General features: G+C 41.5%; 1 protein-coding gene across 1 annotated transcript in view; it reads right to left on the bottom strand.

Annotated features, from left to right (window-relative positions):
- The window catches only part of obscnb (obscurin, cytoskeletal calmodulin and titin-interacting RhoGEF b), a 53,985-nt gene that overhangs the window by 19,960 nt on the left and 11,359 nt on the right, over positions 1 to 22,666 (bottom strand). The window contains exons 16-46 of the mRNA XM_076744274.1: positions 22,316 to 22,588; positions 21,948 to 22,214; positions 21,583 to 21,852; positions 21,231 to 21,497; positions 20,806 to 21,072; positions 20,574 to 20,686; positions 20,331 to 20,484; positions 20,078 to 20,239; positions 19,836 to 19,940; positions 18,591 to 18,857; positions 17,423 to 17,692; positions 17,049 to 17,315; positions 16,656 to 16,922; positions 16,211 to 16,477; positions 15,838 to 16,107; positions 15,480 to 15,749; positions 15,017 to 15,283; positions 13,520 to 13,786; positions 13,108 to 13,374; positions 12,635 to 12,901; positions 11,540 to 11,806; positions 11,061 to 11,327; positions 9,486 to 9,752; positions 8,691 to 8,747; positions 7,997 to 8,071; positions 7,394 to 7,489; positions 6,820 to 6,891; positions 3,249 to 3,515; positions 2,506 to 2,775; positions 1,277 to 1,543; positions 553 to 831 (exon numbers count right to left, since the gene is read on the bottom strand). Of these exons, the coding sequence (XP_076600389.1) occupies positions 553 to 831; positions 1,277 to 1,543; positions 2,506 to 2,775; positions 3,249 to 3,515; positions 6,820 to 6,891; positions 7,394 to 7,489; positions 7,997 to 8,071; positions 8,691 to 8,747; positions 9,486 to 9,752; positions 11,061 to 11,327; positions 11,540 to 11,806; positions 12,635 to 12,901; positions 13,108 to 13,374; positions 13,520 to 13,786; positions 15,017 to 15,283; positions 15,480 to 15,749; positions 15,838 to 16,107; positions 16,211 to 16,477; positions 16,656 to 16,922; positions 17,049 to 17,315; positions 17,423 to 17,692; positions 18,591 to 18,857; positions 19,836 to 19,940; positions 20,078 to 20,239; positions 20,331 to 20,484; positions 20,574 to 20,686; positions 20,806 to 21,072; positions 21,231 to 21,497; positions 21,583 to 21,852; positions 21,948 to 22,214; positions 22,316 to 22,588 (7,008 nt within the window). The remainder of the gene's footprint in view (positions 1 to 552; positions 832 to 1,276; positions 1,544 to 2,505; positions 2,776 to 3,248; positions 3,516 to 6,819; positions 6,892 to 7,393; positions 7,490 to 7,996; positions 8,072 to 8,690; positions 8,748 to 9,485; positions 9,753 to 11,060; positions 11,328 to 11,539; positions 11,807 to 12,634; positions 12,902 to 13,107; positions 13,375 to 13,519; positions 13,787 to 15,016; positions 15,284 to 15,479; positions 15,750 to 15,837; positions 16,108 to 16,210; positions 16,478 to 16,655; positions 16,923 to 17,048; positions 17,316 to 17,422; positions 17,693 to 18,590; positions 18,858 to 19,835; positions 19,941 to 20,077; positions 20,240 to 20,330; positions 20,485 to 20,573; positions 20,687 to 20,805; positions 21,073 to 21,230; positions 21,498 to 21,582; positions 21,853 to 21,947; positions 22,215 to 22,315; positions 22,589 to 22,666) is intronic.

Here is a 22,666-nt window from a genome sequence, read left to right as displayed (position 1 = left end):
TTAATAAATAGAAGTCAGTCAGTCATTTCTGTCAACATATATACATGTAGGCATTCAATAAATTTTGACTTTTGAACTTAACAAGTCATTGGAAATTGGATCACATGAGTTGAAAATAATTCTATGCAGCCACCACTGGTTCCAATTCCACAAATAGTATAATACTACTAATATAAGTGTAGCCTAATCTTTATGCGCAACTGTGCTGAAATACCAGGTTTATACAGAAAAAAGCTGTTCAGCATTCAAATACTGATATAGAATTTGAATGTCGATGGACTATTCGGTACAGCCCTAAACATCTGACTGAAAACAATCCATTTTGAGAAACACTTACAGTTAACAGTGTTAAGCGGTTTATCTCTTTTGGTAGCAATATTTGTGTTAGCACTGCATAGCTAAATGCAAAGAATGGAAAACATGTGTAAGAGTTAGGATGTTGAAGATGGTGGTGCCAGCAGATTTCCATTTGCCAAGACAAAGCTGTTTGGCGGTCGATGGAGATGGATGTGAGAAGTGAAACTCTAGTCATCTCCATGTCACCTCCTTTACCTTTGGGTTTTTCCTCCACCAGAAGACAGGCCACGCTCTTCTCTTCTCCCACTACGAAGGCAACATCCCCTGATTCATCAGTGGTCACCATCTTCAGGACCAAACGATGCACTCTGCCCTGGCTGCTCATTTGATTCAGATCATTATTTTGGAGGAGGTTGTCTCCAAGCCACCATTCCCCATTTGTCACGCCTGAGTGTGACAACTCAACCTCAAAGACAGCATCCTGCCCAGTGGTCACAGTAATATCGCAGAGCTCTCGGAGAATGCGCACATGTTCTGAGGGTGAATGGGATGATGGGAGGTCAGTGATCAGATCTCGGCAGAGCTTCCAGAAGGCATCAGTGAGAAGGCAAAACCATGACCAAGAATCTCTATCTAATGTTTCATCTTACAGAAAATACTGCTTAAATAAATACTTAAAACTGAACAAACCACCATTAGATACATCCACTACATCTGTAATGTGATGAATCATAAGGACATCAAGGAAAAGATGGACTAAAAAAGTGTAGCCAACATCAGATTAGTAAGTAAAACTAAAACTACATGCCAACTAGGACATCACATTTGTAACTCAAGGACTGTGAAATCCAAGAGAAATGGATGCTGAGTAGAAGATATGATCCAGGAGTTGTTAATAGGAGGATGAATGTAAAATGAACTTCAGGAGGGATGAAGAGGAGACAAGAGACATGGATGAGATGAAGCTGTGCTCTGTTACCTTTCACAGTCAGGGATGCAGTGCTTTTCTTGTCCCCTGTGTCACAGGTATATTCTCCACTATCCTTCACATTCAGCTTGTGTATGACCAGGATGTGGGTGGTAGCTCTCTGCTCTACACTGTACTTCTCCCCATGGGTGAGCACAGTGGAGCCCTTCAGCCAGGTCACCTTGCAGTCTGGGCTAGATGTCTCGCAGGACAGGGTGGCCTTGTCTCCCTCTGTGACTTCTTGACTTTCCAGCTCCTTCTTGAACAGTACAGGTGCGGCTGCCAGAAAGATCATTATCATTTATTAGGATGAACCATTTAAACATTTTCTTGCGTACGCACAGCCACCACAAAATACACTGTGCTCAAAAGAGACATTATTTATACTCACAATGCTACTAATTCCATACCATCAAAAAGCTTAACACAGAGCATGAAAAGAACGGTTTCATTTCGAAGCTTGAGGTAAAACATTGACAGTCTGAATCAGAAATAATCAGCAATCCAATTAATTAAGTAATATGTTCATTCACAAATTTGTCTGTGAGCACTACAAAACAACACGGGATTCACTCTTGAAAATCAGAACTATAAAAACAGTTTTGTAGATTTTTTGTGGGGGATTTCTCCCCTTTATTATAGAGAGGACAACATAGAGATGACAGGAAATAAGAAAGAGAGATGGGGGGTGACATGCAACAAAGGTTTCCAGGCAGGACTCAAATCTGGGAAGTTCTGACTACATCCATCAGCGTCTTAAAACCCCCAACCAAAGAGACAATTACTGAATAATACAATGTGGTCAATCACTGGGTAAACCTTGATGTTGTGCATCAAGTTATTTTAATAAAGTAAAGAAAGTGTAGAGTGCAGCAAACAACATGACCAATGTGTAATTTGATTACCAACTTGAAAAGTAAAATGGAAATGTTGTTAGTTCAAGTTCAATAGAAAGAGGAGTGAACATGCAAATACTGTAGAAATATCACAGAATGTGCAGTAAAGTGCAGATTTTGTACACATACGCAAGTGAGATGAATAGATAACAAGTCAGTATAAAGTGGAAGGAAAGTTAAAAAGAGATGAAATCACAAGCATCCATGCTTTGGGATGCTTTCAAAGAAGAAAAGATACAGGGAAGGTGTCCCATGAGGAACATGAAGAAGTCCAAATGTTATGACAGAAACAAAACGACACGTACTCATTCTTGTCCCAAGAAATAAAAGGCATATTTCCCTTACCTCTGACTGTCAGAGAAGCAGTGGAAGTGTGGTTACCCACTGTGAAAGTGACTGTTCCTGAGTCAGCTTTGGTGACGCCTCTGAGTGTGAGGCTGTGTACTCTGCCCTCGGTCTTCATCAGGTTCATTTCATTATTCTGAAGCGGGACATCCTGGAGTTTCCACTGAGCCAGAGGCGCCTCCTCATGAGAAACCGCACATTCAAAGTGGACATCTTCACCCTCGTACACAACGCAGCTCTCCAAGAATTTCAGTATGTTAACCTCGACCTCTGTTTGACAAATACATTTCAGCAGAATAGTTATATGAGTATGTGCTTGACAAAGATATAGTTCAAGCTGTGCAGACTCTGATCAAAGTGTGACTAAGCGTATAGTATAAAGACTTTTGTTGAGCTGTTATTGTGAGTATCAAGTGAAGAAAAACAGTATAGAGTGCGTTAATGCTTGTGAAGAGAGAGCAAAGACAGCCACATATGATGAGATGAGATAAGTGATAAAGCTCAACAGGAAAGTGTTTGTGTGAAAAGATGCTTTTGAAGCAGTGAACTGCAAAGCAAGATCACACGGGATGAGAAATAAAACGACAATATGTAATGCAGTCAAGAAGACAGTAAACAGGATCTCCTCCAGATGAAAGGTTGATGCATGTCATGCTCAAGTGCTGTGGTGACATAGGACACGCAGAAAGACGTGGCTCCAGAGGGTGCGTGAATGGGACAGTCTTCAATAGAACAGCTCCTACCCTGCACAGTGAGGACAGCTGAGGTCCTCTGGCTGCCTGTATCACAGGAGTATTCTCCTGAGTCCGCTCCCTGCAGCTTATAGATGACAAGCTCGACCATGGTTCCTTCCTGTTTCAGGTGATACTTGCTGCTGGATGCTAGCACCCTGTCGCCACACCTCCAGACTACACTGGCTCCCGGCTTTGTGGTCTCGCAGCGAAGACTAGCGCTCTCCCCTGCCTGTCTATGAAGTTTCTGCAGCTGGGTTTTGAAAAGGACAGGCTGAGCTACAGGGGAGGAAATGGAGGAAATGAGGAGGAAAATATTTAGGACAACCCAGAAAAAGTCACCACACACATACAAGTAGAGGTCAGTCATACGTATGCAAGTCTTTTAGTCTCACGTCTTAATCCCCAAATGGTGTCAAATTCTAAATTTAATTACTCCTTATTGATCAAAGTCAGTGATAGCATAAGCATGACTAAAATGCCAGAAAAGCTTCTCCTGTATTTATGGTTTTCATCACACTAATGTTGGACAGTGTTGTATAAATCAACACAAGCTGACATTAAATAAGATGAAAGCTTGTTTTTTCATACAGAAATTATAGAAATACTTGATATGCGATACTATACTCAGACAAGGAAGTCTGAAGTAAAATAATTTGTATCTCAGGTATCTCCACTACAAACAACTGGCTTTAACGAGCGTACCCTTAACATCTAGTTGTGCAGTGCTTTGGCAGTAACCAGTGTCACATGTGTAACTCCCAGAATCTTCGGGGTCTACATCGTGGACAACTAGTGTAGCCAGGTGTCCTGTTTGTTTCATTTCATACTTGGCGCAAGGACAAAGACCAAGTTCTTCTTTCCTCCACTCCAAAGAAACACCAGGTTCTGAAAGCTCACAGTGCAGGGTTACACTGTCCCCTTCATCAGCCGTTTGGCTTTCAAGCTCTTTTGTGAAAATAACTGGAGCCGCTGATGAATGAAAAGAAGTAACCAGAAGTTTATCTACAGTACAAGGTCAAGAATGGTGATGGAGAAACACAGAGGGATGAAGAGGAGTGGATTAAAAAATGAAATGAAAGACTTGATGGCAGAAGAAGAGGGCATTAGACGATGACATGGTCTCCATCATACCATTTACTCCAACAGAGGCTGAGCATATTGTGTCCTCTGAACAGCATGAGTAGCTTCCTGTGTCTCCAGGTCTCAAATCAAAGATCTGTAGCTCATAACTGAATCCAATTTGTTTCATTTGGTACTTTTCTCCACAAGTGAGGACTTGACTTTCCTTCTTCCACTTGACGGGGAGTCCAGGTTTAGAGAGTTCACAGTGCAGAGTTACACTACCTCCCTCGTCAGCCTCCTGGCTCTCCAGGTCTTCAACAACTATGACTGGAAGAACTGGGAATCGAATAATTAGATGAAGTGCGGATGTGTACTGTTATAACTCACAGGCTTTTAAATTAGATACCAGATTGCTTGAAAAAAAAAAGTGTTAATTTTTAACTTACCTGACTGAATAAATGATGTTTGGCAACAGTAAATACAAAAATAGAGCTGCTTTAATGTATACACACACACACATACACACCCAGCAGCACTAACGCACAGCCAATGATCTGTACTCCCATTCAAAAGGGGGCCGGCTAAGTGGCTATCAAGTCTGTCAAACATACCTTTTAATCAAACCTATCTGGAGACAACAACAACCCGGAACACAGCAAATCTGTTTTTCACAAGTAATTACAAAGTATGCAACAACAAGCCAGACTGATTACATGGCATACAAACACACTCCACATGGCAAAACGTGAAAGAAACAACCTGTGGGTGTCACAAACTTTCACTTTTGTTCTTTCACTCTGTTGCTCTGGCTTTGGGATAACGTCAGACACAACAAGCTTTTCATCTCTGCAGGTGCAATTAATTTAATAAGACCGTAATCATCTACTGTAATAAACACAGAGAGCACAAATGCAAGAATAATGAATAAAGCAACAAAGAACATTGCAAACTGATAAATTCCACAAAAACACCAACAATAATGAAACTAACAGAGAGGACTGATTGATTGCAACTAAATGCACTTGCCAATAGATAGACAGATAGATACTTCATTCATCCCCAAGGGAAATTCGCAGTATGCAATTTCCAAATAATCAGCCAACAAGAACAAATGGGCCAGACTATTGACAAAACCCTCAAGACATAACATGTCACAACATAACAGTCTGGGTGTGCAGCACCACATCATGTGCTTTGCCAAAAACCCCAGCACACAACAATAAAACAACTGAATACAAACAAAATCCCATTTACACTCAGTACAAACTGAGTTCTCTGAGTTTCTTCAGAACACTACCACATACCTTCAACTCTCGTTTTGGATTCCTGCTTCCCAGGTTCAACTTTGGAGATCACTGCTGAAGCTGGTGACTTCTCTGCTGTAATTGAAGTTATTTGTAGACATATAATGCCGGTTTTAATTCAACTTAACATAAACTGGCAATCCTCGACAGCAGATCGAACAAGACAAGAAATCAAAAGCAGTTTGCCGCACAAGTGTTAGTACATAATGTCCAAGACAACACAAGACCGTGTACACTTGACTTCCATTTGTCTGGAACTGAAAACATCTAAAGCTCTTGACTTTTTCAAAGGATACAGATACTCATGCGATGTGCAACAAGAAAAGCAGTTTTTCCAAAAAACAAAGAGACAGTGCCATGACCAAGACTTTGTCCAACATAGAAAATAGCAGCACAGTGGCAGACGTCAATTAACACCACCACATGGATGAGTACATGCCTGATAAAAATAGTGGCACACATAGAAAATGTAAGACTATGGGTTCATATCTTCCAATACTACTTTGGATTTCTTGGAGTGTAAAGTCACAACTACTGCAGCATTTGGAGGTCTTACCACTGTGATCAAACATTTAATCCTGATTATAGCGGAAACATGGCGCCTACACAACCAGCAGCCACAAATGTCATTTCTAGAGTCTATTAATCTGGTGAGAGTTTGCTGAGTACACGTTCTTCTCTCACATTGTTGAAGTTTAACTCCAATCAGTGAGCGATAAATGGAGACTTATATACAATATACAGAGTGAAGCCAAAGCACATAGCTATGAGCCACGATACCAAAAACCACAAGAAGGAACATTTAACAAAAGGAAGCACAAGGAACTGCTGTGTGAGGACAGTTGAAAAACAACATACAATATAATGCAATATTCTACCATCTCTGCCTATACTCATATTGCGACATTCTGTACCTTAAAAAGTGATTTTATATTAAATTATTGTTGATTGCTCACCCCTTAGAGTAGTACAAAAAAGTCACAACCAAACATAGAACATGCTTGACACACCATTGGTAGTAAGACACATCATCAGGGTGGGAAATGTGCAGCAGCCACCAGCCAAGTGCTGATAAAATTCACATTTTAAAAAGTTAATTTCCCACCCTGGCAGAGATAGAACACCTGCATTTGCCAACACAAAGACTGAGTGGGATGTGACAGGAGACAATGAGGAAAGCACAAGGCCAATAAATGGCTAAAATCTTTGCATACCTTCTGTTGGCTCTTTGGTCCCCTGCCTCTGTGTATCTTGTTTTGCAGCTTTTCCAGCAGCAGTCTTTTCAACTGAGATAAAACACAACATTAACCTCACAATCTTACAGCAATGAGTTCTATAACCTGAAGACAGCAGACGACCAAAGCTGAACCAAAGCCAGTCAAGCACACAAATGACCCAGTGCACCCAGTCTACTGTCACCTGTTTACAACTTGGCGAACTGACAGATGTCCTAAGTGTCAAAACCAGGGTGAACAATATCTGTGACAATGGAAAGCAATCAAAATCAACAAAGCTTCAGGCAAAAACGGCAAAGCCTCCTCTCGCAGATAATTAACAATAATCCAACACACAGCAGCAATCCAACACAGAACTGCCATAAGAAGTGCTCTAAACATACACCAGAACCTTACAATAACCCATACAACACACAGTTTTTGACACAAAATGGTATGCTTTTCTACAAGCTTGACATTACATCTGGAATACGACAAATGACGACCATGCTTAGAGTACTGACAGACAGATATGACAGTATCCGACAAAAGTCATGCAAACGTGTCTCATTACCTTCACCTCCAATTTTGAGCTCCTGATAATCTCTCTGAATCTCCTGTTTGAGGAGCTGCTGTTTAGGAGTCTGTCCAGTAGATGGCAGTGTCACCGCTATGAAATTGAACACAACATTGCACCCACAACTTGAAATTAACTGAGAACAGCTGTACCTACATGAAACAAAAGCCGATGGGAACAAAGAAATGTCTCCATACCAATACGTCAGCCTCCATGCAACAAAATAGCCCAGATACCACTCAGACGCACTGACAATTGTAGCACAAGCTCCAACAATGACACAAATCATGACACTTATCAGGTGAATAAAAATTCCACATTTACTAGCAGGGAGATGACAAAGCCATATTTAAACCATATTTAGCCTTAAAGCAGTTCATTGAAGCAACAAGACACCATGTAAGCCAGTTCATAACCCAACAAGTTTCTGTCTGATAACACCAGTCAGCAGCCAAGATGTGGAGTGATAGTGTTAAAAACTGACTAGTTTCATTTGTGTTTCTCACTTTTGGCTTCTATTTAACAAAGCAAAGCACTGCATACATTCAATCGCACATGAGCTGAATAACCAAGCAAAGCTAGGAGTCGTCTGAGAATTACCTGCCACCCTCTCATTTATTTCTTGTTTCTTGTGCTTGTCTTTAGCAGTGATGGATGGAGCCTCGGGTGTCTTTGCTGAAATGCAAACATGATGTAGAAATAGAAATGCTGTACAAGTATAATGGCAGCCACCAGTGACATTGCCAGACCTGCAGTATTCAAAATGAACACCTGAGTACAGCCTGTAAATGGCACAAATTCAAAGGCCTTCAGTCTTGTTAAACCACGTACACACAGTAGAAGGGACAATGGATCATGCCACAAGTACATTATGCACATATAAACTCCAGCCGACAACAGGTAATATTCTCAAACCATCAACATGCTAACACCACAGCTGACGCAAATACAAAGGTTCCTATTTCTTCTTTCCATTGTTTAAATGAGCTGGTTATGCTAAATATGCTGCAATAACACTGAGGAAAAAGACCCCCTTAAAAACTGCAAAACACAATACTAGTATAAGCAGGAACAGTTGACACAGCAGAGGCCAATAAAACTGCAACATAAAAAAGATGATGAACTAAAAAGAAATAATGCTGCAAGAACACATGTATCATAACCTACATAGGCCAACATGAACAGGCCCAATTTAAGGGCACGCTGCACATGGCAACACAAAGGTCATTATCAAGATGGACAGAGCACATAAAGCTGAGAGTCAAGCTAGCATACTGCCATCTCCCCTCCATACATTTCACTGTTTCTTTGCCCTGCCTCTCAGATTCCAATTTAGCAGCTGAAGGAGGAGCTGACAGCTTCACAGCTGAGAGGAAACAATTTGAATTCAGAATGCTGTAAAATACTTGATCATCTACATTATGTGAACATAACAAGTAAAAACTAACTATCACCTGATGAAATGGGCTCACAGTTGGTAAATCATAGTTAGTAACTACAATACAAAGATCAATTGGCTTGTCTGATTAAACAGACGAGAACAGTTTATGGACCGGCACACATTCATACGTTATCACACACAAGACACACAAAGAAGCAGCAACAAATAAAGTCTGCTAAAATGACAACGTGACATGAAGAAAAAGGACTTTGCTTTTTTGTTTTGTATTCTCAAATTCACACAAAAAAATACTGAAAATCTTCAAAAGAAAAGATCAAAATTAAATCTCTGTATCACAGCACAGAGCACACTGCGGAAGCGACCCAAGACATCCACCTATTGATCCACCACATACAGTGTGAAGGAAACATCTGATGAATCTGATATTAGACACCCACAAACAATGGTGACATTTTATGAGCCAGTAAACAGACAACAAAAAACAGAGAGACCACAGAGAGACCGTAACAAAAGCAAGTGCTTCGTACAAGTGTGTCAGCCAATGCAAATATTCCCTCTATCAATTCAACATGAAGTTTTGAAGCAGTCTACTTGATTAAATGTGAACAATAAATCTGCAGTGACAAATAATGACAGTGACACATCTTAATACACTGTAGATGTTTAAATCACAAATCCTCCTCCTACCCTTAACGTTGAGGCTGGCTGTGGTCTTCTGCTCTCCACACACACAGCTGTAGTCTCCACTGTCTTCCGGCACCACTTTGTTGATCAGGAGTTCATTCACAGAGGCCTGCTGCTTCATCTGGAACTTCTCTCCAGACTTCAGGACCTGTGATCCCTTCTTCCACTCAACAGGGACTCCAGGTTTAGAGAGCTCACATCGCAGAGTAACACTTGCTCCCTCCTCAGCCTCCTGTCTCTCCAGCTTCTGTTTGAAGGTCACTGGTTGGGCTGAGCATTTATTAGTTGGTTAGTGATCAGTGGCAAGCATCACATAAAATACAAAAATACACATAAAGCAAAAAAGCAATGACAAGTTGCAGTCCACAATGACATGCAGATTCCAAAACAAACATGTCTAAATATGTACACATGAAAACCTGTTGCACACAGCTTTTAGAAAATGCTCCACTGATCAAATCTTGAGAAATCCTCCTCCTACCCTTTATGCTGAGGCTGGCTGTGGTCTTCTGCTCTCCACACACACAGCTGTAGTCTCCACTGTCTTCGGGCAACACTTTGTTGATCAGGAGTTCATTCACAGAGGCCTGCTGCTTCATCTGATACTTCTCTCCAGACCTCAGGACCTGTGATCCCTTCTTCCACTCAACAGGGACTCCAGGTTTAGAGAGCTCACATCGCAGAGTAACACTTGCTCCCTCCTCAGCTTCCTGGCTCTCCAGCTTGTGTTTGAAGGTCACTGGTTGGGCTGAGCATTGTTGTTATATTAGCCGGTTAGCAACCAGTAGCATGCCATGATGTAAAAAATAAAAAATATGAACGTAAACATGCTAACATGAAACATGACATAAAAGGCAAAAGTTGACAATTTGCTATCCATGATGACATGCAGACTCCAAAACAAGATACTGTAGGACCTGTCTCTGTGGGGGAGGGAGAAGTGGTGTGTATGTGTGTGTGTTAAATGGAGCATATATTTCATATTTTGGGAGAGATTTCAAGTTATGTTGTGTTATGTTATGTTTATTATACTGTGAACATGGAGATAGTACAAAACGGAATCCCCCAACAGATCAAATCTTGAGAAATCCTCCTCCTACCCTTTATGCTGAGGCTGGCTGTGGTCTTCTGCTCTCCACACACACAGCTGTAGTCTCCACTGTCTTCCGGCAACACTTTGTTGATCAGGAGTTCATTCACAGAGGCCTGCTGCTTCATCTGGTACTTCTCTCCAGACCTCAGGACCTGTGATCCCTTCTTCCACTCAACAGGGACTCCAGGTTTAGAGAGCTCACATCGCAGAGTAACACTTGCTCCCTCCTCAGCCTCCTGTCTCTCCAGCTTCTGTTTGAAGGTCACTGGTTGGGCTGAGCATTTATTAGTTGGTTAGTGATCAGTGGCAAGCATCACATAAAATACAAAAATACACATAAAGCAAAAAAGCAATAACAAGTTGCAGTCCACAATGACATGCAGATTCCAAAACAAACATGTCTAAATATGTACACATGAAAACCTGTTGCACACAGCTTTTAGAAAATGCTCCACTGATCAAATCTTGAGAAATCCTCCTCCTACCCTTAATGCTGAGGCTGGCTGTGGTCTTCTGCTCTCCACACACACAGCTGTAGTCTCCACTGTCTTCCGGCACCACTTTGTTGATCAGGAGTTCATTCACAGAGGCCTGCTGCTTCATCTGGTACTTCTCTCCAGACTTCAGGACCTGTGATCCCTTCTTCCACTCAACAGGGACTCCGGGTTTAGAGAGCTCACATCGCAGCGTAACACTTGCTCCCTCCTCAGCCTCCTGTCTCTCCAGCTTCTGTTTGAAGGTCACTGGTTGGGCTGAGCATTTATTAGTTGGTTAGTGACCAGTGGCAAGCATCACATAAAATACAAAAATACACATAAAGCAGAAAAAAAAATGACAAGTTGCAGTCCACAAAGACATGCAGATTCCAAAACAAACATGTCTAAATATGTACATATGAAAATCTGTTGCACACAGCTTTTAGAAAATGCTCCACTGATCAAATCTTGAGAAATCCTCCTCCTACCCTTAATGCTGAGGCTGGCTGTGGTCTTCTGCTCTCCACACACACAGCTGTAGTCTCCATTGTCTTCCGGCACCACTTTGTTGATCAGGAGTTCATTCACAGAGGCCTGCTGCTTCATCTGGTACTTCTCTCCAGACCTCAGGACCTGTGATCCCTTCTTCCACTCAACAGGGACTCCAGGTTTAGAGAGCTCACATCGCAGAGTAATACTTGCTCCCTCCTCAGCTTCCTGGCTCTCCAGCTTGTGTTTGAAGGTCACTGGTTGGGCTGAGCATTGTTGTTATATTAGCCGGTTAGCAACCAGTAGCATGCCATGATGTAAAAAATAAAAAATATGAATGTAAACATGCTAACATGAAACATAACATAAAAGACAAAAGTTGACAATTTGCTATCCATGATGACATGCAGACTCCAAAACAAGATACTGTAGGACCTGTCTCTGTGGGGGAGGGAGAAGTGGTGTGTATGTGTGTGTTAAATGGAGCATATATTTCGTATTTTGGGAGTGACTTCATGTAATGTTGTGTTATATTATGTTTATTATACTGTGAACATGGAGAATGTAAAAAACGGAATCCCCCATCAGATCAAATCTTGAGAAATCCTCCTCCTACCCTTAACGTTGAGGCTGGCTGTGGTCTTCTGCTCTCCACACACACAGCTGTAGTCTCCACTGTCTTCGGGCACCACTTTGTTGATCAGGAGTTCATTCACAGAGGCCTGCTGCTTCATCTGGTACTTCTCTCCAGACCTCAGGACCTGTGATGCCTTCTTCCACTCAACAGGGACTCCAGGTTTAGAGAGCTCACATCGCAGAGTAACACTTGCTCCCTCCTCAGCTTCCTGTCTCTCCAGCTTCTGTTTGAAGGTCACTGGTTGGGCTGAGCATTTATTAGTTGGTTAGTGACCAGTGGCAAGTATCACATAAAACGTAAAAATACATATAAAGCAAAAAAGCAATGACAAGTTGCAGTCCACAAAGACATGCAGATTCCAAAACAAACATGTCTAAATATGTATATATGAAAACCTGTTGCACACAGCTTTTAGAAAATGCTCCACTGATCAAATCTTGAGAAATCCTCCTCCTACCCTTAATGCTGAGGCTGGCTGTGGTCTTCTGCTCTCCACACACACAGCTGTAGTCTCCACTGTCTTCCGGCACCACTTTGTTGATCAGGAGTTCATTCACAGAGGCCTGCTGCTTCATCTGGTACTTCTCTCCAGACTTCAGGACCTGTGATCCCTTCTTCCACTCAACAGGGACTCCAGGTTTAGAGAGCTCACATCGCAGAGTAACACTTGCTCCCTCCTCAGCCTCTTGTCTCTCCAGCTTCTGTTTGAAGGTCACTGGTTGGGCTGAGCATTTATTAGTTGGTTAGTAACCAGTAGCAAGCATCACATAAAATATAAAAATACACATAAAGCAAAAAAACACTGACAAGTTGCAGTCCACAAAGACATGCAGATTATAAAACAAACATGGCTAAATATGTACATGTAAAAAGCTATTCTATGCAATTTAATTTTTTTTAATTCAGACTCCTTGAAAATCCTCCTCCTACCCTTAATGTTGAGGCTAGCTGTGGTCTTCTGCTCTCCACACACACAGCTGTAGTCTCCACTGTCTTCTGGCACCACTTTGTTGATCAGGAGTTCATTCAAACAAGCCTTCTGCTTCATCTGGTACTTCTCTCCAGACTTCAGGACCTGTGATCCCTTCTTCCACTCCACTGGTTCTCCAGGTTCAGACAGCTCACATCGCAGAGTAACACTGGCACCCTCCTCAGCCTCCTGGCTCTCCAGCTTCCGTATGTAGGTTGGAGGCAATGCTGTACAACCAAGTTTTTATTACTTGTCAAAATCAGGTCAAAAAAGAGTTTAACAAAGGTCTTAAGCCAACAGAAGTTGGATGCCTTTGAAAAATACAACATGAACACCTAAAACTTTGCAGAAAAAGACTTCATGAATCCATACCATTGACTTTCACAGTTGCAGATGTCTTCTGGTACCCACACACACAAGAATATTCTCCACTGTCTTCAATCTTCGAATTCTTAATCTGAAGCTCACACGAGGTTTCCTTCTGCTTCATCTCATACTTCTCTCCAGCTTTGAGAATTTCAGAGCCTTTCTTCCACTGAACGTCGGCCACAGGTTTTGACAACTTGCAGCGAAGTGTCACGGTCTCCCCTTTGTTTTTCTCTTGGTTCTTGAGTTCCTCTTTAAAACTGGCAGGAAGGGCTAAAATAAAATGAACAATGACTTGATTACATCAAACATGGTGTTGCAATTTGTTGCGTTGTGGTGGAGGATGAAAAACAATTAGAGGCGAAGATGATGTGTGAGCTATCGTGCTCCAGTCGTCCAAAGTTAGCCTTTGGAACCCATAATTGATTCCAACAGTTGGGTTGATGTTCTTGTTGATGAAGGTTTAGCTCCAACAGTGCAATTTAGCTAAAAACAGATGCAAACTCTCTCATCACAATACAGAATGAAATCCTTTCGAATTGCACAAAGGATTGCCAAGAAAGAAAACATTCATTTATGCAGTGCGCAGTCCTTGCAAAACAAGACAATGCTTTTGGGAACAGGTCACTTTGAACAATTTGCACATGCTGATGGATGTCGTTCAAAATGGGTGGATGTGCAAACAGATTCTCAATCATACAGAGCCCAAGACTTAGATACAACAACGCAACGAAAGGGCAAAGCAGATCCTTCAGTAATACCGCACACTCACAATGCAAAATACGGAAAACAAACTTCTATTAGGAGAATACAGAAGCTTTAGTAAAAATTTGACCTAATCTACACTGAGTGAATTTGTCAGTTACCTTTGACGACAAGGGACGCGTATACCTTCTGATCCCCAGCAACCACAGAGATGGTGCCGGAGTCCCTGAGGGCTAGTTCTCTTACAGTAAGAGAGTGGAGACCCCCCTCTAGAACACGTATGTCATTGAGGGGGCTTGGCTGCAGGGGGGTATCATCTAAGCACCACTGTACATGAGGTAGATCAGTAGGACTGACACAGCAAACAAATGTAGCAGATTCCCCTTCAAAACAGCTAACATCCTGTGGTTTTTCCAGAATAACCACCGACTGGCCTTTAAAGCAGAACCAAACCAAACTATGAGCGAAGTCAACATGGCATTCATACATTAACAGCGGAAGTGTCTCGAGTTAATCCTTCAAAATATTCAATTTCAGATGTCCGAAATTGAGGGTCCATTCTACTAATGTATGAATGTTAACACATTTTCTTGTATTAAACAGGATAAAAATAGCTTGCAACAGCTAGGTCATAATGACATACCAGTAATTATCATTGTCCACACAATACCTAATTTACATCTGACGTGCAGGACACTTAATATTCAAATAGCTCTTCAAACAGAATTCATAAAGATAATCAGCTCTGCAGGCAAAAACCTACCCCAAACCTGCATACATACATACTTAAGTTCTTACCATTGACTGTCACCTTTGCCATGCTCTTGGCAGTGCCCACGTCACAAGTGTAGATATCAGTGTCTTTCTCCTCCAGGTGTTTCATGGTGAGAGTTAAGACTCCTTCCTTCTGGGACATCTCATATCGACCTCCAGCCTTGAGCTCTGTGTGACCTTTCAGCCATACCACGGTGGAAGGGGTTTGTGCTGTCTCACATTGCAAGGTCACAGAACTCTTTTCCTCTGCTTGACTGTCCTTCAGAGCTTTTGTGAATTTATGAATTGGCTCTATAAAAAATACAATTAATTTGTTACACTTGTAGGCAGAGTATGACATTATTTGATTTATCTAGGGTTTCAGAAAGTAAGATTATCCAAGAACTGGTTATTTATTTAGTAAAGCTACTGATTACCTTTTTACCACAGTCTCTAAATAAGTGTTGTCATAGGCAAGTCAAAGTAATTATATAATCTTCAGACTTACCCTTGACTTCAAGCTTGGCTTTGGTGGTCGCACCTCCTACAACTTCACAGCTGTACTCTCCAGAGTCTTGAGCAGAGACATTATGGATGATGAGCTTCATGATCTTATCCTCTTGGATAACGTTATACTTCTGGCTCTTTTTGATGGCATTGCCTTCCTTGGTCCATTTTACAGTGGAACTAGCCTGTGTTACCTCACAAGTAAATACAGCATCTTCCCCTTGAACCGCACTCACATTCTGCAGTCCTTTCGACACAGATGAAGCTTTGCCTGCGACAAGGGGTGATAATGTTTATTTCAATACCTTAATATTTTTGTAATTTTGTCAAAGCCTTTTAAGAATAGGTGCATATCTTACCTTCAACTGTTAATGTTGTTTTGGAGCTCAGGTCTTTAATTTTGAAGACCACCTCTCCAGCGTCAGCAGGAGTGACATCCTTAATGGTCAGTATGTACTTGCGTCCTTTATTAGCAACTTTGAAGCGACCTCCATTTGTAATAGTTTGACCATTAAGAGTCCAGGAACTCTCATCTGTGCTCTCACGAGATAAGATGCACTCAAAGCTACATGTCTCTCCCTCATTCACCTCAGATGACTTCAGCCATTTGGTAATTCCAATGCCAATCTCTAAATTTGGGACAGAAAGCATACATTGGTGATGATGCCAAACAATACTATAAGGATGAAGATGAACACTGTAAAACTGTGTAGCTCAAACAACAGTACCAACCTCTTACAGTGACCTTTGCTTTAGAAACCTCAGTTCCAAGATCACAAGTGTACTCTCCAGCATCTTCTTTGGTGACGTCCTTGATGATCAGTCCCAAAGACTTGCCTGTGTGAAGGAGCTCATACTTTGGTCCAGCCTTCAAAACTTTACTTTCTTTTCTCCATATGGGAGAAACCCTGGGTTTGGACGCCTCACACGCTAGAGTTATCATGCCTTTCTCTTCTCCAATGACATCATCTAGAGACTTGAGGAATACAGCACGTTTCTCTGGAGGGCAATTGAGAAAGTATAAAGAATGCCGTGTCAACGGTAGGTAGGTGGTAGGGGAGAAATGTCACCAACAATTCAGGAATGAGCAGTATGACATCTGATTTCCTGCCTTAACTTTATATTCATACAGTAATTTATCTTTTGTGTCTTGTACATGTAGCGCATGAGTTCTTACCTTTAACCTTCAGCATCACAGACTCTTTCACCTTGCGGACTTGAAAGGTGATAGTCCCCCCATCCTGAGGCGCCAAGTTCTTCAGTGTGAGCTTGTGAACCTTTCCTTCATGACTGATGGTGTTGACTTCATTAGTGAAGAGCACCTTGTCATTCAGAAGCCACTGTACCTCTTCATCCGCGTAGTTAATCTCACTTATGAACACCGCATCGCTATCTTCGTCAACCTCTGTGTCAGCCAAGTGCTTAGTGACCTTAATTTCACGCACTGGACAGAAGAAATGATTTTAGTTTGAAGACCACTTTCGTCTAAAAGCATTCTAAAACAGTTACTCTACAGTGATTTATGGTTTAATAAGAGAGTATGGTATATTACAGATGGTCCATACAGTACCTTCAACAGTAAGCGTGCCTTTAGTCTTGGCAGGTCCGGACTGACAACAGTACTCTCCACTGTCTTCCTCAGTCAACCTTTGAATGGTAAGTTGAGCTCTTGTACCATCATGCTTCATGTTATACTTGTCTGATGCTGTCAAAGGCACCTGACCTTTGAACCATTTAACCTCTTTTGGTGAGGCAGAGAATTTGCAGGTAAGCATGGCTGAGCTTTTCTCTTTCGCCTTCACATCTTTGATGGGTTCTGCAATCTCAAGTGGACGCTCTAAATGTAAGAAAAGGTATGCGATTAGATATATTTACTTACAACAGTACCACAGAGCACAACTTACTATGGCCAAATGCTGTATAAAGGTGATTGAATGCATTTACCTTTGACGGTGAGCTGGGCTAAAGATTTGCTCTTCCCAGCTGTAAACTGCACAGGTCCTGTCATGGATGCTTTGGTCTTTTTGAAAGTAAGACGGTGCATAGTGCCCTCTTTCTCCATTTCAACATCAGCACTCTCCTGCACAGCGACTCCATTCAGAGTCCATGTAGGAGGTTTCACCAATTCCATGCTGATTTCAACTTCAAATACAGCTGCAAAGGGTTCTGTCACTTCGACTGAACTAAGCTCCCGCACAATGCTGATGGACTGCTCTGGAGGAGTCATGAAAAGAGAATGCTTAAGTTAGCGGTCAATGATACCGTATGATTTCAGAAAATAAAAGCAATGTTGATTTAATATAACACAATTACTGTACATGCAGGGCAAATCAATGGTCAATGTTGATCCCCTGCAAGAATTATTTTTCTTCTTAAAGCATGTATACTCACACAGTTTTCACCTATTTTGAACATCTCACTCTCCTGTGTGTTGTGCTGCACTTGCGAGGACAGAAATACAGCACACAGTTTGACTGCTACTAAGCTGTTACTAATAAACTAATAAAAGCTCCTTTCTTTCCAAGTGTCCCAGTAAGTCATGACCATGTGACAATGAGCCAGTGCGCATTCAGCCATCATTCAATCTATTATTTACACCTGTACAATTTCTACTCTGACAAGTCCAATTTCTGTGTGTGAAAAAGTCCTAGTCTTTGTCCATGGACTTCACTGTAGTGATCTCCCATATTTCCCTCCAAACTTCAACTTGAGCAGAGGGTGTCTCAGTCAGAATGACTGAAAAAACCTTCAGGTGTTACTTGAGCTGCAGTGGTAACAGAGCTGAGTTCAATTCTTTCATGCACAAATCATTTGAAATATCAATTACTATGTTAATTCATTTAGTAGGTCAGGCTTGTTCCAAAATGGCCAAGAAATAAATCAACCCATATTCACCATTAGTACAGCACTTAATCATTTCAGTTACTATAGATAGATAGACAGACAGCGAGACATACGGATATACAGATGTATACCTCATTGACTTGGGAGTCTGATGGCTTGTTTTGTGTAAAAACCTTTGAGTATGCACGTGTATTTGCATAAATGCCCCACAAATGATAAACCTGACACAAAGCTAACAATCAACCGTTGTCATCTTCCGTCATGTTACCTTCCACGAGTAGTTTACAGGATGTCTTGTCATCAGTGGCGTCACAGGTGTACGTGTCTTCGTCACGCTCGTCCACGTCATTGATGGTGAGTTTTCGGTACACATCTTCACTTTTGATCTCGTACTTCTTGCTGGGTTTGAGCTCCATCTTGTTCTTGTACCACTTCACCGTTGCACTGGCACGTGACACTTGGCATTCAAGATGACCACGATGCTTATACATCGCTATCTTATCCCTGAGTCTCTTCACAAACTTGACAGGCAGCTCTACAGTAACAATAACACTGAATCAATGAATACTATCATGTATGCCACAAAGGAAGGATTAAAGGCTATTAATGCCAAGGCCATAACAAAGCCCCTGCCTAATTGCACTACAGGACAGGCAATGTTCATAACTGAATTATACTGAATTATAGCCAAAGCAAATGAGGCTAATATGTAATCTCAACATAATGCTTTTGCTACACTGTCAGCTGCAACATTTTTTTTGCAATAGCTAAAGCAGATAGGAACAATCTTGTAGTGACACATGCCAGTCATTGCTGTTTATATATCAGTTGCTGTTTGATTGAAAATGGCAAGACACTGACATAGAAACAGGAAATCATGTGCACATTGATGCAATTCAGAGCAATTTATGGCCAACTGATAGCAAAGTATGCTAATCTGTCACAAACTTTGAACCTGTAGCTTAATTTTGAGATGTTTCTCTTATACTCCTGGAGAGTTCCAATCATCAAATGACTCCAAAACGATGTCTAATCATGAACCTCAGCGTGTTGTGTTTCCTTTGCCATCAGGCCTCAATGAGGCATAACAATGTTAATGCAAGTTGCAACCGGATTTTCGATGTCAAAAATACTGTCAGAATGATGCACTTTGTTCACTCTTTTAGCAAGACAACATTTCATCTAACTTTAGCGTGACCTTTTCCATTTGGCTCACTAAACCAGTTGAAATGTTGAGGTTTACAAACAAGTATCAGTTTAGAAAGTGATCCAGGAATTTAATCTGATTTCAGTATAGTCTATTTTTTTTTAAAGATAAAAAGGTTTAAAAAAAAAAAAAAAAAGGCAGAGGTATTTAATTAATTTGCAACTTTCTAACAGATTTTGTCATGATGAATAGAAATAATCCATTTGCAACCACAACTGAACTTTATAGCATAATAGTTAAACAATCCATGCAACAATATACTGTATACTGTTATGTGAAGTCAGCAGATTACACAGATTTGTTTACCTTTCACTTTAAGCTTTGCGGTTGAAGACGCCTTGTCAGCTGTGAATTTAATCTCACCCACATCCTCTGGGGTGACAGACTTGAAGAGCAGTACATAGGTTCTGCCTGGAATAAGAAATAGACAGCTAGTAGGAGTAAAATCTCATTGTTAGTGAGAAGCATTGTCCAGGTAAAGCCTACAACAATGCATGAATATACAGATAGCTGAATCACATTGATTTACTAATTTCGTGAGGCCTTACCCTCTTGTCTCATCTTGATGTTGTCACCGGCTTTGAGTTTCATACTCCCTTTGTACCACTGGCAGTCCACTTCATCATGTGAGATTTCGCAGACAAATGCAGCACTCTCCTTCTCCGTCACCTCCACATCCTCCAGCTTCTTAACAATCTTAATATCTCTGGCTGTAGGGAAAATATTTTTGGGATGTTTTATGTACTGTAAATTGCTATACTGTGACCGATGTGAGTGCTTCGTGACATGACTAATAATTACCATGAACGGTGAGCTTGGCAGAGGTGTTATCGTCAGCAGTGCGACAGATATAAGTGCCTGCGTCTTCAGGAGTGCATTTGTTGATGACCAAAGACCGTTTTCGGCCCAAGGAATGTATGCCAAAGTTCTTCCCTGGTTTCAGTTCCACGTCATCCTGCAGATTAGTGTTAAAATATTACATATGTACTATGCACTTTTTATAATTTTACTCTGGATTAAGTAATACAAATAACCATGTCTCACCTTGAACCATTTAACATCTGCATTTGTTCTGGACACTTCACATTCAAAAGTGACCTTCTCCTTCTCAGGAACACTGATGTCCATAATAGGCTTGGAGATCATGGCAGGAGGCTCTGTAGAATCAACACGTGTTGGTCAAAATGTGACTGCAGTTTGAGTCTTGTGACAGACTCAGTGCTGTATAACAATAAAGCTTTGGTCGGGCAAGACTCTCGTGACCAGAAACCCTTACCTGTGACAATCAGTTTGCCAGAATTATGTATGCCTTCTGCTTGGAAAACAATAGTCCCTGCATCCTCCCTCTTCAGATTGGACAACGTTAAGGCATGCTTCTTTCCCAGAACTGTGATACGGCAGTTGGCCCCTGACTTTAACTTGGCCCCATCCCTGGTCCAGAGGCCTTCAACATCAGCCTGGTTGAGCTCTACCTCAAGAGTTACTGTCTCAGTCTCATGTGCCTTGGTTTCTGTTAGGCCCTTTATTACCTGGATCTTCTTCACTGAAGGGAGGAAGAGGAAACGTTTGAGTGTTAACATGCTAGCTCGTAACTCAAAATGTATATCCAAGCACACATGATGAGAAAGGCATTCTCTTCATAGGGTTAAAATAAATACTGTATGTTATGTCTTAAACAATGTGATTGTGGATCAGTCTTACTCTCCACACTGAGTTTGGCCTGAGTTTTGTCGTCCAGAGTTTCACAGGAGTAGATGCCTCGGTCAGCATGAGTCACACTCTTGAAGATGAGAGCCTGCTTAGCTCCATCAACCCGAATCTCCATGTTTCCTGCAGGCTGCAGCACTACGCTGTTCTTCATCCACCTGACTTCATCTGATGGCTTACTGAGCTGCACCTCGAGCTTCACTTCACTCTGCTCCTCCACTGTCAGGTTTTCTAGCTTTTTCTTAAATGTCACAGGTTCATCTAATTGAGAGAAAAGTCGGTGTTCATGAGGAAAGTAAGTAACACAATTAAAACAGATATTTTAATGAGAAACGCATGTTCTTACGTTGCACTTGCAGGGTAGCTTGGCAAGTTTTGCCTTCTGCGTCAACGCTAATCTCTCCAGCATCTTTTTGGCTGACAGAGGTGACGGTGAGTGAGTGGCTGGTTCCACCATGCTCAATTTTATACTTGGGCCCAGCAGTGATGGGGATACTGTTGTGGAACCATCTCACGGTGACGTCAGCAGGGGTGACAGCACACTTGAAAATGGCATCTTTTCCCTCCATTGCAGCGACATTGTTCAGTTTGGTGGTCAGGCGCACTAATCTGGGTGCTGAAGGGAATGAGTGACATCAAATGAAGGAGACTTATATGAAAGAAAAAGTTTTCGACCCTAAAGTTTTTTAGTTCAATTAAATAATTAATTACCTTTTGAGGAGACTTTAGCAGAGGTCTTGTCATTTCTACATTCACAGCTGTATTCTCCTTCATCTTCTTTAGTCATGCCAGTCACAGTGAGCACCCGCTTAGTGCCATCTGTCCTGACACAGTGCCTGCCTCCCGGTTTAATCTCTCGACCACCATGCTGCCAGACAACATCCCCTGAGGCTTGATTTAGTTCACATAGCAGGCTAAGTGTACCTCCCAACTCCACTGTAGCAGGTTTCAAAGGGACAACAAACTTCAAAGCTGAATCTGAAATGAAGACATGGGAGTTAGACATCAAAACAAAATCTGCCCTCTGAAGAGGTCTACACAGCAATTATCCAGATGTTATAAACAATTCTATGACTTACCTTTAATTTGAACTTTGAACTCCAGTTTGTCATCAGCAGTTTGACAGGAATATGATCCACTGTCTTTGGCTTCGGTGGATTTTACTATCAAGGTACGACAAAGACCATCTTTTTTCATTTCGTACTTGCTGCTCTCCTTGAGCTCCACGCCATCTCTAAACCACTTCACACTGCCACTCGCTGCGGTCAGCTCAGTGGTCAAAACAATGTTTTCATTTGTTTGAACAACACATGTATCCTTGACAGGCTTCTTCTGGAATTTGACTGCTGCATCTAAAGAGAAGTAAGAGCTGTTTTCAACGTTTTGTGCAGAGAATTATCAATCTTGTGGCTAAATTAATCATATTTGAA

This window comes from Chaetodon auriga, chromosome 12 (genome assembly GCF_051107435.1).
Source record: "Chaetodon auriga isolate fChaAug3 chromosome 12, fChaAug3.hap1, whole genome shotgun sequence".
Classification (NCBI taxonomy): Eukaryota; Metazoa; Chordata; class Actinopteri; order Chaetodontiformes; family Chaetodontidae; genus Chaetodon; species Chaetodon auriga.
The sequence above is the reverse complement of the archived record's forward strand: the minus strand, read 5'-3'. Positions and strand labels throughout refer to the sequence as shown.